The 15818-nt window shown below is 34.7% G+C and overlaps 2 protein-coding genes and 1 non-coding gene across 6 annotated transcripts; 2 read left to right on the top strand and 1 right to left on the bottom strand.

Annotated features, from left to right (window-relative positions):
* Positions 1–2215: 2215 nt before the first annotated feature.
* LOC18050863 lies at positions 2216–8174 on the top strand. 4 transcript variants are annotated; one of them, XM_024191629.1, is made up of 8 exons: positions 2216–2243; positions 2327–2439; positions 2534–2982; positions 3386–3571; positions 4338–4445; positions 4842–5045; positions 5130–7042; positions 7570–8174. In XM_024191629.1, exons 2-8 carry the CDS (start codon positions 2343–2345, stop codon positions 8105–8107), a joined length of 3495 nt encoding a protein of 1164 aa, XP_024047397.1. In that variant the 5' UTR covers positions 2216–2243; positions 2327–2342; the 3' UTR covers positions 8108–8174. The 4 variants fall into 4 exon arrangements, with proteins under 4 accessions (XP_024047397.1, XP_024047400.1, XP_024047398.1 ...); XM_024191632.1 differs by lacking the exon at positions 7570–8174 and adding an exon at positions 7186–7459 and having other exon boundaries at positions 2222–2439; XM_024191630.1 differs by lacking the exon at positions 3386–3571 and having other exon boundaries at positions 2222–2439.
* Positions 8175–8376: 202 nt separating this feature from the next.
* Positions 8377–8460, bottom strand: TRNAL-CAA. The gene has a single exon. It is a non-coding gene; the product is annotated as a tRNA-Leu (tRNA).
* A 3526-nt stretch (positions 8461–11986) lies between these two features.
* LOC18050864 (polygalacturonase QRT3) lies at positions 11987–14112 on the top strand. Its single transcript, XM_006448565.2, has 3 exons — positions 11987–12339; positions 12458–12694; positions 12909–14112. The coding sequence occupies exons 1-3, from the start codon at positions 12112–12114 to the stop codon at positions 13911–13913; spliced, it is 1470 nt and encodes a 489-aa protein (XP_006448628.1). The 5' UTR covers positions 11987–12111; the 3' UTR covers positions 13914–14112.
* Positions 14113–15818: the final 1706 nt, after the last annotated feature.

A 15818-nucleotide genomic window follows, 5' to 3' on the forward strand; every position in this document is an offset into this window, starting at 1 on the left:
TAAATTTTGATTTATTTTACATATATATATATATTTAAAAAATAACAGTTATCTACTATCATTGGATTAACTAAATCCAATAATAAAAAATTAATTCTATTTTTTCAGTTACAACTGTTAGTTAAAATAGCCTTCCATTTACAAAATAACATATTATTATTTGTTAGTAAGACATAAGAATCTTGATTTGATTGAAATTATGGAGTACGACAACGGCTGATGCCTGCGAGTCCGTGACTTTTGCAGGCTGAGTGGGTCCCAAGGTATCTCACATGTGCCAGCCTGTCTGGTTGCATATAATCTTCATCACCCACCACATACACCGTAATCGACATTGTTAAATTGTAATGTAGTCTTTCCAAGCTTTATAATAAGGAACGATCAATGATTTAAAAGATAATAATCAACATATAAAAAGAAGAATGATAAAAAAAAAAAAAAAAACTAGACATGTCTATTAAAAGAAGAAAAAAAAACTAGATATTAAATGTAAATTTTTTAATCCAGTGGGAGAACTTGCACCATTAAAATTAATGCCGAAAAATGTGAATGTTAAGATTTTATTTTTCTTCCATTAAAAAGATAAAGATAGATATCTTTCTATAAATATGATATATTTCTTAAAATATTAGTAGAATAACTATATCCTTATATGTGAATACAGTGTATTATAATAAAATTAACCAAAATTATGAATTATGAAAAATCTCATATTGCAATAGGATAAGAGTTCACTAATTTTTATTTGCTTGATTGACAACTAAGGCAGTGTGCCGTGAATTTAGCCATAGCACATGATTTTACTCTAATCAATATCGTAGAACTATTTTAAATTGGGAAAATAGCATTTGGGTCCCTGATGTTCAATGTAACTAACACAGTTTGAGTAAAACTGCATACAGCACATTAGGGGCCTAATTGAAATCAAATTAAAAATAATGTCATAATTTAGAGTTGATTTAAAATTAGGGTATTATTATCCCATTCTATACTTATTTATAGGGGTGGGCAATAATCGATTCGGTTCAAGTCCCAAACCAAACCAAACCGAAACCGATCGGTTCTTAAGAGTATGAACCGAATTTAGGAACCGAACCGAAATATTTTGGTTCGGTTCTTAAATTCGATTCGGTTCTGTTCAAAATTTTCAATTAAAATTGAAATTTAGGGTTAGGGATTTAAGAGAGAAATTTATTTTTTGGTTTATATATTTTTAATGAATATATTATAATTAAATCAAACCGAACTGATTAGTTTTCGGTTCAAACCGAACCGAACAAAAACCAATTGATTTATCAATTTTAAATCAATTTTTGAGTTGCTTAAAAATTAGGGACCCAGGAATTATTTCCCCATTTTGTATTTATTTGAAAATGGCAGCTTAAGAACATCCTGTTTGGTACATGGGCCTCCAACCCAACCCACAATCAATTCTCTTAGCAGGAAAATAAGAGGTGGTAAAAAGAAGCAAAAATCCAGAGTCACTTGATGTTTCATACTTTATAAGAGAAAATGTAGTATTATTATTTTTTCTAAACAGCTATCTATCTTAATTTATAAATTATATTACTTTTTTACCTTTTCATTAACTAGAGAATTTAACAAAATAATTATTTTGTCGCTGCACATAAAAAAAAGAATATTTAATCATATCAAAATGGCAAAAAAGAGAAAAAAAAATCATTTTCTAGTTGTTGCCTTGTTGGAATCAATAATGGCTACAAAACTAGTTATATAAACTCAACAAATCTAGCCATTTAAAGATATAAAATTGAAAAAATAAGCATCATAACTAGTTTGAAACTCATTTACAGTATAAACCAAAAACCCTTAACTCAGATAATCCATCCCAAACAACATAAATTTGTCTATAATAACAAATCTTTAACAACAATAAGCAAAAGTAGTGGTAGTTATTCATAATACTTTCAAAATAATTTACAATCAGTTATCAAAAACTTTGAGCACTATGGTTTGTTCCTATCGATAAAAAAAAAGAAGAAGATAAAATTAAAATCAGTTATGAGTATCTTAAAGTTTATAGTTTATTGCCATCAACCTAAAATAACAATACATTATAAGAGTATTCATATATTTTATTAATACGTAGAAGATTAAATTGTTTCAATAATAAAAATTTTACTGTATTTTTAATAATGTGTGAAATATTAGGGGATGGATGGTTACTTGTCTCAAAAAGAATAAATGGGGCGGTGGAGACCAGCGCGCGCGCCACACTGCAGGTATCAAACAGAGGCAAGGCTGAGGCATTCTTCTCCTATGCACTTCTATTTCCCTTTTACGATTAGTTGTTTTCTTTGCTCAGGCAAGCGGAACAGTAAATGGGTTTTGAAGAAGCAGCAATGGAGAGAAACGCTACTGCTTGTGCCATGGAATGGAGCATTGAGCTTGAGAAGGGGCTTCGCTCTAAAATCCCTGGTAAGTGGGAGAGCACTTCTTACTATCATCATATGAATTTCTCGTGGGATTTTGGTCTGAACAATTTTTAAACTGAGAGTTGGGGACTATCCAGGTAGATGTGTTGAGGCAATATTACAGATTGAACCAAGGTTGAAGCAGTGGGCCGGAGAACCAGAAGCTACAATGGTAGTGTACAACATGTTTGGCCTGGTTCCCGGGGAGGAAAGGCTATTTGCAAACACCATTTTCTTACGGCTTGCTGAAGCATTTCAGTTGGGGAACAAACATATTAGGGTCTCCATTGTAAGGGTTTTCTTATCACTGCGTAGGCACTGCAGAGACAAGAAGAGAAGTAAACGAATTAAAGGGATTTTGTCCAAGTCCAGGGTACACAACCACTTAGAACTATTAAAAAGAGTAAAGATTGTTTTTGACACAGGGGATCCCGAGTCAAGAGCTCTGGCTTTAGTTCTCTTTGGTTGTTGGGCTGATTTTGCAAAAGACAGTGCTCATGTACGATACTTGGTTCTTTCCAGTCTGGTCTCTTCTAATGTTTTAGAGGTCAGTGAAGTATTCTTCCTGTTACTAGAATTTATTAATTCCCGTGTTAATATTATTCTGCTACTTAAGTGTGGTTTTTTTTTTATTGGTCATTGTTACAAAATTTTCCATTCAATAAGGGTTCTACAATTCCTGACCTATTTTTAAGATGCTTCATATAATATATCTTATCGAAGAAATGGATAACGGGGGGATGTTCCTTAAGAAGGGAGAGAAAAAATATCCTAATCGAATTTGTTATCATATTGTTGTATAGAATCCACTAAAAATGAGCCAACCAGCCCACGTGTAAATTTAAAAATAATAAGTATTAATCCTTTTTGATAGTCTATTCGTTTTGGTTTTGGATTCTTAAAAATTATTTGTTAAAAAATAGCTGCAACCTTTGATTTGGTTTCTACAGGTAAGAGCATCATTATTTGCTGCAGGTTGCTTTTCTGAGTTAGCAGATGACTTTGCTTCAGTTTTATTGGAGATGCTGGTTAATATAGTGACTCATTCTGAAACAGAGTCAACTGTGAGGCTAGCTGCTGCACGAGTTTTTGCAAAAATGGGGTGCTCATACTCTGTAGCAAAGAGAGCTTACAAGGTTTTATGACTCTCTCTGATTCTATCTCACAATCAAATGAACATGAGATTTGCAAATTTGTGTTCTGAAACACACTGCTCTAGATAAGAAAGGAGCACTCTAATTATTAATCTAAGAATCAATCAATATAGTTTTAATACAAGCATGGGATGGTGCAACTGAATAAGGAACATGTAGTTATTGATTATTAGGATTGGATGTTTCCAAACATGTAATCTTGTGTTTACCCATAGTTTTTAGAATTTATTCATGCTTTTGGATTACTATTCATTCCGTGATGTTCTGTGATTCCAAACTTCTTTGAATTTTTCTTTATATATTATTTTATTCACAATCATGCCCACTTGGGGATGCTGATGTTATGGTATTCTGTTGGATGTGCATTTGTTCTTGAGTTTGGTAAATACTTGAACTGCTAGCATCAAAATTTTCTAGTGAATGAGTTGTTTGTTGGAGTTTGAATTTGAGCTAACTGATACAATTATCATGTTGTGAGAGCATCCTGATTTTTGTTTTTCTAGTGCAAACTAATATTTTGGACTCTGTTTTTCATCCAAAAGAATGCATCTTTAGAGTGAGTTTGTTGGTGAGTGTTTAATGAAACTTCTGCTAGTTAGAGCAACCAACACTCCATGGACTTCTAACTATTGGTCAAGTTCTATCTTTACTGGTAAAATTTTCCTTAGTTTTTGTTATTTCTATGTCGAGTTATGCTTTTGTCTGTTTGCATGTCTATCATCTACTAACCATCAGCAGCTTCATGCAGACAGGTCTGAAGCTGGTGTTGGACTCTTCAGATGAGGACTTTCTGGTTGCAATGCTGACTTCACTTTCAAAACTTGCATACAAATCAACTCTTCTTATTTCTGAACAGGTACATTTTCCATTCATTTATGATGATGCTTTGTGTTTTACTTAGGGGTTTCCAAGATGGATACTGCATATATGCTGCTGTCAACATTGCCAAAAGGCTTCATTTAGATGCACTAGATTGCCCATTTCAGCTCCTTGTTAGGCCAAAAAGCCATAGACTAACTGCATTTTGCTTAGACTTTGAAGTTTGTTCTCTGTGTGTATATACTTTTTAAATCTCTCATGTGATGCTACATAGAGTCTATAATTTGGAAAATTCAGCACCGTTAAGGTTGGTGTGGTTAAAATTAATGATTAGACCTTATCTTTCCAAAAGATGTGGTCGAAGCTTATGTCATTATTAATTTTAAAAGTACATATCTGACAGTATATTATTAACCTTATCTTCTTGTTGCAGGTGGACTTTCTCTTGCACCTTCTTAATCATGAAAAAGCTTTGCATATTCAAGCAACTGCATTAAGATGTCTGTATCTTACGTTTGTGAAGGGAATGGGTCAATCTCTCATTAGTGCAACTCTATTTCGAGCATTATTTAGCATAGTGGAGGAAGCTGAACTTCCATCTACCATGCAATGTGAAGCTCTAAAGCTTCTGCATAAGGTCAGTCCTGAACTTCTGTAGTCACCTTTCCATTTGGTAGCATTATTTTTATGGCCTAATTGACACATCTAAAGCAATTTGCAGATCCTTTTGGGTAGACCACCTAATCTGTCTTGTGCTGACATGCCTGAGTTTGCTGAGCTTTTAAGAATTGTTGATAATGCATCCCGATCTCCAATCATATCTAAGAGTATTGTCGCTATCCTTGTTCTTGTAGAAATAGTAATTAAGTTTCAAAGGAGAGTAGAAATGGGTTCTGGCGGTGTTTGTACCTTACCTATGCCATCAGAAGTTGTCTCATTAATCATGGATCGTATCACCTTGCTGGTTAAGCCAATATTGTGTTCATGTCAGTTTAACCATGTTAAAGTATTTGAACAAGTCCAAAGCCTTCTCAGTCTTCTTCTTCTCCTTGTTGGAGAACATCCAGATCTGGGTGTCTTAGTGCTGAATAAAGTTCATTATCTTATTGAGGATCTTGTGGATACTTGTACAACAATGGCTGGTAGGCAAGCAGACTCAGCTGTTAACAACCCAGTGGAGATCAGAGGAGAAAGGGACCAGACAATCAATTCAAAGCTTATATTTATTCTAAACAGATTTGTAGTATCCTGCCTTGAAATTCTCAATAAAGCTGGCACTTTAACTAACCAAGTCTTTGACAAAGTAAAGCTTCTGGTTCAGAGTGTTCATCACTGCAGTTTCTTTGATTGCTACACGCACATAATCTACTCTCTATTGTTGGATACTCGAACAGTATGGATTTGCATGGTTAATAGGAATGATGAAGCTCGTGGAGATGATGGAAACTTTCATACATGTTTACAAGATTTCATTGATAAGCATGAACTCCTTACCCTTGAGTTTGCAAAGAAGATGTTGATACATAGGGATACCTGGCCTGCTTATAGAGCTGGAATGTATGCAGCATGTCAGGGAGCATGGGTCACAGCTAGTTTTTTGTTTGGGCAACTGATAATGAAGGTTCAATCTGATATTTTTTCTTGCTGGTTAAAATCAGTATCTCATTTGGCTCATTCTCAAAGGATAATCCAGCTGCTTTTCTTAACAAAACATGATTCCAGTTCTGTGGATTGGTTAGAGACAAAAGAACTTCCTATCACATTTTCTGAGGATAATTTATGTGAAATTGAAAAAGATGTTGCGGGAATTATTGATGAGCCTAATCATAGTCAAGCTCTTGTTGTGGCTTACCAGAGTCTTATCTCTGCAGAAAGAACATTAGAAACCACTTTCACATCAACTAATGCCTTTTTTTTCCAGAGATGGTTTTTGGCTCTAAGAGCAAAGTTACTTGGAGCTGTAATGGAGATATTCAGAGTCTTGAGCACAATTCAATCTGAACAGAACACTAACAACGATGCACTGGTTCGGAAATGTACAATAGTTGACAGTATCAAATTTTTGCAACAAATCACTCAAATATCTTTTCAGTTGAAGAGGTTGTCACAGGAATTTGATCTAATTGCCACTTCTTTCATTGGTATTGACAGCAAAAGTTCAAATATCATCAAAGCAGTTGCTCTAAATTGTTCATTATTGGCTGTTAGCGCTGGATTTGCATTTTACATTCCTTCCCTACCCGCCTATCAAAATTTAACTTGTGGTCTTGGAAGCTCACAGAAGTGTTCCCATGCAATGCTGATACAAAATTTAGTTGGGAGGTTGTGGAATCTAGACCATGAGGTGACTAGCAATCTTGGTATGCTTGCAGAGGTCATTGGATTGTCCAAGAATTGTTTTCACTTGCAGCCCAAAAATCAGATATTGGACAGTAGCTGTGAAGTTAAAAATATTGTTGATGTTTGTAACTATGCTGTTTCTGGCATTGTTTGCTGGCAAAATGAGGCAAAAATGGTTCAGGATGACAAGATTCGATCGGAAGTTATCACGAATGGCTCACAGCTTTTGTTGAACATCATTTTGAAATTAATGAACATCCCTTTCAGAGTTCCCAAGTTCTTCTTCAAAGTAAGGTATGTCAAGCTGGCTTGCACTCTTACTGGCAGATGGTCTTACATGTTGGAGCATTAATTATGAAAGTTCTGTTTAATTTTTACCTGCATTGCTCTTTGGTTTCTCATGACATCTATTTCGAGATAATGTTGCTGGAAGACAGGTATCATCTTTGATTTTAGCCAAGAATTGCACCAACTTGCTGGTGAACATTAGGAAATAGGTCCAACATTAAAGCAGCCGACAATACCAAACAGTTGAAAAGAACAGAACTGGAACTTACAAGTTGGTTTTAGCCAACCCAGACAGAGTTCAGTTTTGAAACTCATGTAATGACAAATGCTTCCAATAGCTTTTAAAGATTTTAAAAATTCGTACAAACCCACTCCATGACCTCCATTATGATGTTAGAAATTTATGCCTAATTGTGAACATAATAGTAAGAGCTGAAAACAATTGTTCTCATGAAGTTATGATTTCCGATGCTAGCCTAGTTCTTCAGTGGACCTGCTGTATTCAAATGTTCAAAATTTCTGCTGAAATGCAGGCCATGCGTTGGGTCAGAGCTCTTTATCTCGAGTGCAGACGTGAGAAACGTTGATGGAATATCTGTCTCGACAGGCTTCCCATTGTCACTGAACCTTTGTCTCCAACTCAAAAATGTGCCACCAGATCTCGCTGTTCGGCTGACCAAGTTCTACTGTATCCTTCATTGTAGTCAGAAGCTTGTTTTAGATGGGCAAAGCAATGAGAAAACGCCGTGGAGTCCTCAACCTTGGGAAGACAGCGATGTGGTAGAAATTAATGAAACGCTGTTTCAATATGTGACAGAATGTACGAAAAGGACCAATTACCGTAAGTGTTTTAAAGACGGTGATATCAATAATGATGGAGCTGTGACTGTATTTGTGCACTTTGAACTAAGTGCGAGAGGACAAGGGTTCTCAAATTGCTTGCTTGATGTTTCACACTTTCCTGTGGGTTCTTATCGGATCAAATGGCATTGCTGTTGTATTGACAGTCAAGGTTCTTACTGGAGTCTGCTTCCCTTGAATGCTGAACCTGTATTCACTGTACTGAGTTAATTTGTTGGCTGATTTTGCAATGCGTTTGTAATGTTCATATTCTCAATATTAAAGGATTTTTATATTACCGGTAGGGCGTGTTTGGTAGGCTGCAAATGAACCTGGACTGTGTTCATAATGAAATCAGCACAATATCTCCCATTAGGCCTCTGATGAAGCAACAAAATTAAGTCAAAATCAATTCTCACAATTGCAATACCATTAATTCAATCAAAATGAATTTTCATATCAATTGTAAAAAATTAATTTTTAAAAGAAAATTTTATTAATGTCAGAAGTGGGATTTGAACCCACGCCCTCTCACGAGGACCAGAGCTTGAGTCAGGCGCCTTAGACCACTCGGCCATCCTGACGTACGACGCGTTTACCCTTTCAGTTTTAATTTTTTAACTGTTATTCTATAGCCTTACGGAAATTTTTCTAAGTGACGTAATTGATTCCTAAAATAAACATATTCTTCTCAGATTTTATATATAAGTGGATGGTGAGGATCTTTGAACTTTAGTTTGTGGCACAAATTTAATCAATTATCCCCATCTAACTTAATGATAATCAATAAGTAATAATTTCAACTTATCCATATTTATTATTAAGGGTTAAGAACTTGTGTGATAATTTTGAGTCAAAAATTTAAATTTAAAGATCCTGAATGATCCCATACACATTCTTAATTCATATCGTCTTAGCATTATTTGAAGATATTTTTAGTGAACATCATGTCAAGAAGACTAATACTATCTCTTATTTGAATCATTTCGAAGAGATGAATCAAATTTATCCATTTAATATTAACTACGTACTAATTAAAAATCATTAATTAAACGTGGACCAAAAAATTGGCAATCCACAGATGAACTTGCTTGTATTTGCAATTTTTTTTTTCTTTTTTTTTTTTTCCGAAAGGTGGATGATTGCACTTAAGTTTTGTTTGACCTAAAGAGATGGGTAAGGATTGGTGTGAAATACAAGCAAAGAAGTTATATGCCTCTTTTGTTTCTCTTTTATTCTTAAAGATGAAGCAGCAAGAAATCCAACCTTAACAAACAACAATCGTTCAAAAGACAAGCATAAAATAAATTCCTTTACCTTCTCAAGTTCGTTTCTCCACCTGCTTGGCCGCTTCTTTGATTTATGCTTTTATTAAAATATTATATAAATTACACCAAATCTCTCTCTCTCTCTCTCTCTCTCTCTCTCTCTCTCTCTCTCTCTATATATATATATAGATAGATATATATATATATATATTATTATCTAAACATGGGAGTTAAATCTCAAAAGACCAAGATACTTAAGGTTAATTACGTGATGAAGATATATATATATATATTTATATCGCCAAAATTAAAGATTGTGAGACTCAATATTCATATATATAAAATCTTTAGAATAATATAGATATATGTGAAAATCGATCGTATAAAAGTGTAGGTCAAGCTATTCCATTTGATTGTTTGATTCTAATTAAAAGGTATATTGATTGTATTATGCCCAAGATACGTATCGTAATAATGTCCATGCTATCTAAATGAAGCTAGGACCAGCAATAATTTTTCAAATCTAAGGTGTCCAGATGTCAGTTAATTCATCCATGGCATGCATATAGTTGTTAATTATTTTGTCGTTATATTAGAAATAAATTGAATAACTTTTGAAATTTGAAGAAGGGTAGGGTATCTAAATTAACCCAATTTAGCTGCCATTTGGTTGTTCGTGATGTAGACCAGTCGAGTTTGGTGGTGTCTACTACGTTAGTGTCCGAAAAGGATGGACCCCGATTGCATGATGAAATGGCACCTCTTGTTTGGACGTGGATTTGGCTCCATTCAAGTACAGAATCTGCTAATCCCGTCCCGTGAATATTTGTCTCCACTTTTTTTTTTTTTATCTCACAAGATGAATATATGATGACTTAAACAGATTTCTTGAAAAGAACAGAAGTGAGCATAATAAAATGTTAACAAGGCTGCAGGGTAACTGTTTATTTACTTTGTGGCCGAAGTAAAAAAAATTGTGACGTTTATTATCAATTCATGTGAATCATGTCCGTGAATATCACCAATAAATGACAACACGATCGAACACCAAGTAAAGAAAAAATTGAACGTCCTAATTTGACCCATCCTCATCATCTCTTATGGTTAAACGATTTTATCATGTAATATGTATTTGGTAGTTGTCAACCGCTGTAACGTATACACTCCTCTGTTGTCTGTTAAAAAAGTTTTAATTTTTTTTTTGTTTTAATAAATAATTTTAAGTATTTTCGTCTCTGACTCTCTACTTAAATCATAAATGAAATGATTGTTTTATATTAAATACTAAAATAATAATTTTAAGAATTTATCATCCAATAATTAAGATTTAGCATTATCTTTTATGTAATAATTTTTAAGAAGCTTTAGAAGATGCTCATCTATAATTACATAAAAAATAATAATATTAGAGTGCCAATACATGAAAAATCAAGTCATTTTTTTGGGGTCAAAAGTTGAGAACTCAAGAGAACTCTCTCTCTCTCTCTCTCTCTCTCTCTCTCTCTCTCTCTCTCTATGTATATGTATATGTATATGGGTGCGTATACAATTCCCCAATACATTATAAGATGTTGACTTCGTACACTCCTACGTACTATGGGACGGACCCAATCCTCATGTAATCAAAGAATTCTTCGATCAGAAGATTTTCCCATCAAATCCTCCACAACCAACTAACAACTTAATCAACCAAACAGGATACTTGGCGCCATCTAGTTGATTGATCAAATCTATCTTTGAAGCTAGGCTTCGATTCAGGTACGTGTTTGAGCTTCACACACTTTATACTTTCCCTTGGATGTGCTTTCCATTTGCTTTAGAGCCGAAATTAGTATTGAAAAAGGGCATGGTTGATTGAGTGTTCAAAATTATAATTGATTAAGTGTGTGTTTTAAGTAATGTTTTCAACAATGTGTTTATGAGAAATTAGTTTTGAAAATGACAACTGATATTTTAATTTGGATATGGTACTTCCACGAATTGCTAATCCATTTCCATTTAGTAGCTTTTGCCGAAAATAGGTTTTCAAAATTCAATGAAACAGAAGAACGGATTTGGTATTGTATTTCAACTATAAGTAATATATAAATAAATGAATAAGAAAAAAAGTTAGTATTTTTCTTCTAAATGCGGTTCTGAAAATTCTCAAAATCAACAAACTATTCTTTTCTATTCCATAGATATAGTTTTGAAAATAATTTTTTTTTTCTTTTCCGAAAATTACATGTTTTAAACTATTTGCCAAAGACTTTTTTTTTTTTTAATTTGTTATCGTTTTCGAAAATTGAAACAGTCATCAGCTTTTAAATTTAGAAGAATTTTTAAATCGCTTTTCAGAAAGACAACGCATCTGCTAAACGATACAAAAAATTTCCTCACTATTTTCAATCCAAAAATACTTTCTCTACTAAACTTTAATTATCAAATACGTTTTTCAACCTGAAAACACAATTTTCTAAACAGTATCAATTTATTATCTTTTTAAAAAAAAACAAATTTGACACCAAACGCACCCAATCTTTGCTCAGCTTCCCACAATGTCAACTTTTCAGGGGTCCCAAAAGTGAGAAGTTGGTAACTGCTTTTCTGTCAGACAAGAAACGTTCAAACACAAGTCTTGCTCCACAGAGAACCAAATGCAAAGCCCAAACCAATTCTCATGCCATGTATAAATTTAAAACACAAGCTTTAGAAAAAAAGAAAAGAAAAACGCAAAAAACACAAATGCGAGTGTTATTTGCATGATCCCATATAAAAATAAATTCGGTTTCTACGAAATAATATACTGTGCAATCTTAGTTAGACGTTTCTCTTTCCATGTCCTTCATTTTCTTCTCTCCAATTCTCTCTTATAAATAAAATCATCCATCATCTTTCTCCAGCTTCATACCCCATGCTCTCTTCTCTTTCTTTCACTCTTTTGACGTGAAGGAAGTGAAGAGAAAGAGGGCTTGGAGTTTTAAAACAATGGCTAGGAAAACCCTAGGTTTACTTTCTTTGATGACTGGCTTGGCCAGCCTGATCATCGTGCATGCTTACGGCGAATCTGTCCCTGTAACCACTCCTTTTTCTAGTGGCCGTGGCGACCATTTTCATGAAAAAGTACGCCAAATGCAAGAGTTTAAGGCCTCCTTTAGTCGTCGTGATTTGGCAGCTGCAGCTACTCCCGGCTACGCTCCTGCTCCTTCTCCTCAGGTAATATTTATTTATTTATTTATATATAGTACTTATCCTTTTTTTTTTTTTTAATTAAGAAAATGGGAAAACAGTTTTTGGTGGTGGTGGTGGTGGTGGTGATATCATGTGATTGTAGGTTACGTCCGGGCCACGTGTGTACGGGGTGATATCATACGGTGCAGATCCCACGGGGAAATCAGACAGCACGGAAGCGATTCTGAAAGCACTTTCTGATGCATTTAACGGGCCCAGGGAAGGGTCTTTGATAGAGGGAATTGCTAATCTCGGTGGTGCAGAGATTCATCTTGAAGGTGGGAATTACTTGATCAGCAAGCCTCTGCGGTTGCCGGATGCCGGCGTAGGGAACCTTGTGGTAGGCTCTCATATACTTGAACAATTTTCTTTTCTTTTTTTGGTAAGTTATATGCAAATAAAAATCTTTAGATAAAATAAAAGTGACATATGGCAGTTCTGTCAAAAACCGGCCCACGTTACAAATTCACCAAATATGACTAGAAAAATGTACAGCTAACAATAATATGAAATTCGCTAATGTTACCATGGATTTTTATTCTTTGACGATACAGATTCATGGAGGCACACTACGAGCATCGGATGATTTTCCAACCGATGGCTATCTGATTGATTTGTCTGCTTCAAAATCTTCGTCATCATATAACTATGAGTACATAACGCTAAAAGACCTGATGTTTGATTCAAACTACAGGGGAGGGGCAGTTTCGGTCATAAATTCCCTTAGGACTAGCATAGACAATTGCTACATTGCACATTTTACCTCCAACGGCATTTTAGTCCAGAGCGGGCACGAAACCTACATCCGGAACTCGTTCCTCGGGCAGCACATCACCGCCGGTGGTGATCCGGGTGAGCGGAACTTTACAGGCACGGCAATTAACCTAATGGGCAACGACAATGCTGTTACGGACGTGGTAATTTTTTCGGCTGCCGTAGGTATAATGGTTTCAGGTCAAGCCAACACATTTTCCGGGGTGCATTGCTATAACAAGGCCACAGGATTTGGCGGCACTGGCATTTACTTGAAGCTGCCAGGTAACACACAAACTAGGGTCGTGAATTCTTACATGGATTACACAGGAATTGTTGCTGAGGACCCCGTGCAGCTTCACATCTCTAGCAGTTTCTTCCTTGGCGATGCATTCATTGTGTTGAAATCTATAAACGGGGTCGCCAAAGGGGTTAATATTGTCGACAACCTGTTTTCCGGCAAGAATAACGGGGTTGAAATCGTTAAATTGGATCAATCCAATGGAGCTTTCAAACAAATTGATCAAGTTTTTGTTGATAGGAACACTGTTCAAGGAATGAACACAAGGGCAACCGTTGCTAGAGCCTCTATGCAGGGGAACGGGACATCATGGACGGTTGATTTTAGCTCAATTTTGTTATTTCCTAACCTTATCAAGCACGTTCAATATTCTTTTAGTGCCAGCGGCAGCTCCTTCCCCAACCATGCCTTACGGAATGTTTCAGAAAATCGAGTCGTAATCGAGTCTGACGTGGCAGTTCCGGCCAGCGTCTTCGTCGCCGTTGATCAAGGTGTGACAAGTTGAAGCTGCTTTACCTGATTCTTTTGGTCGTGATGAAAATACATGCTGCCCGAGAACTGTGAATAGGGTTCTGTATTTATACAACTGCTATTGGGTTTTCTTCAAATTAATTGATCAACACATTCATGGAAATAAACTCCCGGCTACAGTATGTAGACTGTGACTTGGCAGCAAGGTATAATAGATTTTACAAACAATCTTTTTAATTTTTTTAAATGTCGCCTATGAAAGCAGAGTGTTGGTCGGTTGATTTCAAATGCCACAATTAATGTTTTTATTTTTTCGAATGGTCAAGTCAAGTGCCACAATGTTTGTTAGTACTTGAGTGCAATTGAAAATGCACGACATTCACAATTTCCTTTTGAATGTTTAAAACTTTTGAACAGGAAGACGACCAAGTGGGTAAACAAAATAAAAGTTAGAACGTTTCTTGTCTAATTTAATCTGTCCAATCGATATATTAGACAAATCTATATATCTCTTTATTCTCTAAACGAGTCATTTCGCTTAATGAGTTAGTTTTAAATCAGAATACATTCAAAGCCCATTCAATAGTAGTTCAAATTGTTTCCCGGAAAGTCAAAACTTGGTTATGGGTGTTAGAAAGTATTGTTGTACGTATCTAGAAGGTCTTGTGTACCTTAATAAGTTCAAGTCCATTAGAAGCAAACAATATTTTTATTTAACATCAATCCGCTGGCCTAAAAGAGCTCTCATGCTGATATTTAATAGGCCCTTCAACTGTGAAACTGAGATTTTGGTGATGTGAATATGTATAGTCAATGGGCAATAAAAATCGGTGCAGGTGGAATCAGCAAGGGGTTGGAATTGAAAGTTCAACCAATCTGCAATTTTAGGTGTCTGGTTGGACTGGATTTGGTGAACTTACTGATATTGAAGCAACAACATACTGAGGTAAAATTATTTAATTCAACAAAAAATAATAATAACAGGTACAATAACGGGATTTCCCAAGTCAAGACGCAAAAATTATATTTAATTGGACAGAACAAAAATTAAAAAAAGAGATTAACTAGTTTGGCTTAGGAATATGATATTAATCAACTTGAGGACAGAGTTTGCGTAATCAATAGACCTTCATTTTATCTGTTGTCAAATGGCTTGGGGAAGAGTATAAATAAACCTTCTTCACATACTGACAAAGGGAGTTGAAGAATGACTGGAATATCAGGATCCTAATCGGTTGGAGTATATAATCCCGAGAAAGTTCTTTAAACATTATTCTATCTTTTATTTGAAGAGTTGATAAAGGTTTTAGAAGACTTTTCAAAGGAGAGCGTCATTCTCTCTCTTCAAATTTAAGGAATGAATTCTCCCTCTAAGGGTGGGCATCGGTTAGTTCAGTTCGGATTTTAGTTTGGTTTAGATCTAAAAATTAAAAAAATCATTTGATCTTTAAGGAAAATAAAAACCGATAGTTCGGTTCGGTATCAATTTTTCGATTTAATTTCAATTTTCGGTAACAATTCACTTAACAGTTTAGATTAACAAATCAATTTTTTGGTTCAGCTTATCTTGCACATAAGGCCTACTATAATCAATTATAATAAACAAAAATAAAATAATTTACAAAGTTTAATTTGCCAATAAAAATTGCAAGGATTTTGGACTAAAATGAAAAATTTTCAAAATTATTCTCATTATTTTTAATATCAAACCTTTTAGCCCAAAATGTAAATAAAGTAAATAAGTTTTTGGGTCATAAAAATCTAGGGATCAAAATGATATCTTATCATGTTGACTTTCGGTCAACGCGTTTTTTGAAAAGTTTGCAAAAAACATTAGACCATGACAAAATTCTATATGCAAACATTTCCTACATATTGGGCCATATAAATTTTTTTTAAAGAATAGGGATCCAAAAGATATTATCGATTCGGTTAGGAT

This window comes from Citrus clementina, unplaced genomic scaffold (genome assembly GCF_000493195.1).
Source record: "Citrus clementina cultivar Clemenules unplaced genomic scaffold, Citrus_clementina_v1.0 scaffold_2, whole genome shotgun sequence".
NCBI lineage: Eukaryota > Viridiplantae > Streptophyta > Magnoliopsida > Sapindales > Rutaceae > Citrus > Citrus x clementina.

Bases quoted from the DNA above. Each gene is read 5' to 3' on its own strand.
- LOC18050864 (XM_006448565.2), top strand. From the start codon at position 12,112: ATGGCTAGGAAAACCCTAGGTTTACTTTCTTTGATGACTGGCTTGGCC. The intron at 12,340-12,457 runs GTAATATTTATT...ATGTGATTGTAG, and splicing joins CTCCTGCTCCTTCTCCTCAG to GTTACGTCCGGGCCACGTGT. The intron at 12,695-12,908 runs GTAGGCTCTCAT...TTGACGATACAG, and splicing joins CCGGCGTAGGGAACCTTGTG to ATTCATGGAGGCACACTACG.
- LOC18050863 (XM_024191629.1), top strand. From the start codon at position 2,343: ATGGGTTTTGAAGAAGCAGCAATGGAGAGAAACGCTACTGCTTGTGCC. The intron at 3,572-4,337 runs GTTTTATGACTC...AGCTTCATGCAG, and splicing joins TAGCAAAGAGAGCTTACAAG to ACAGGTCTGAAGCTGGTGTT. The intron at 5,046-5,129 runs GTCAGTCCTGAA...AGCAATTTGCAG, and splicing joins CTCTAAAGCTTCTGCATAAG to ATCCTTTTGGGTAGACCACC.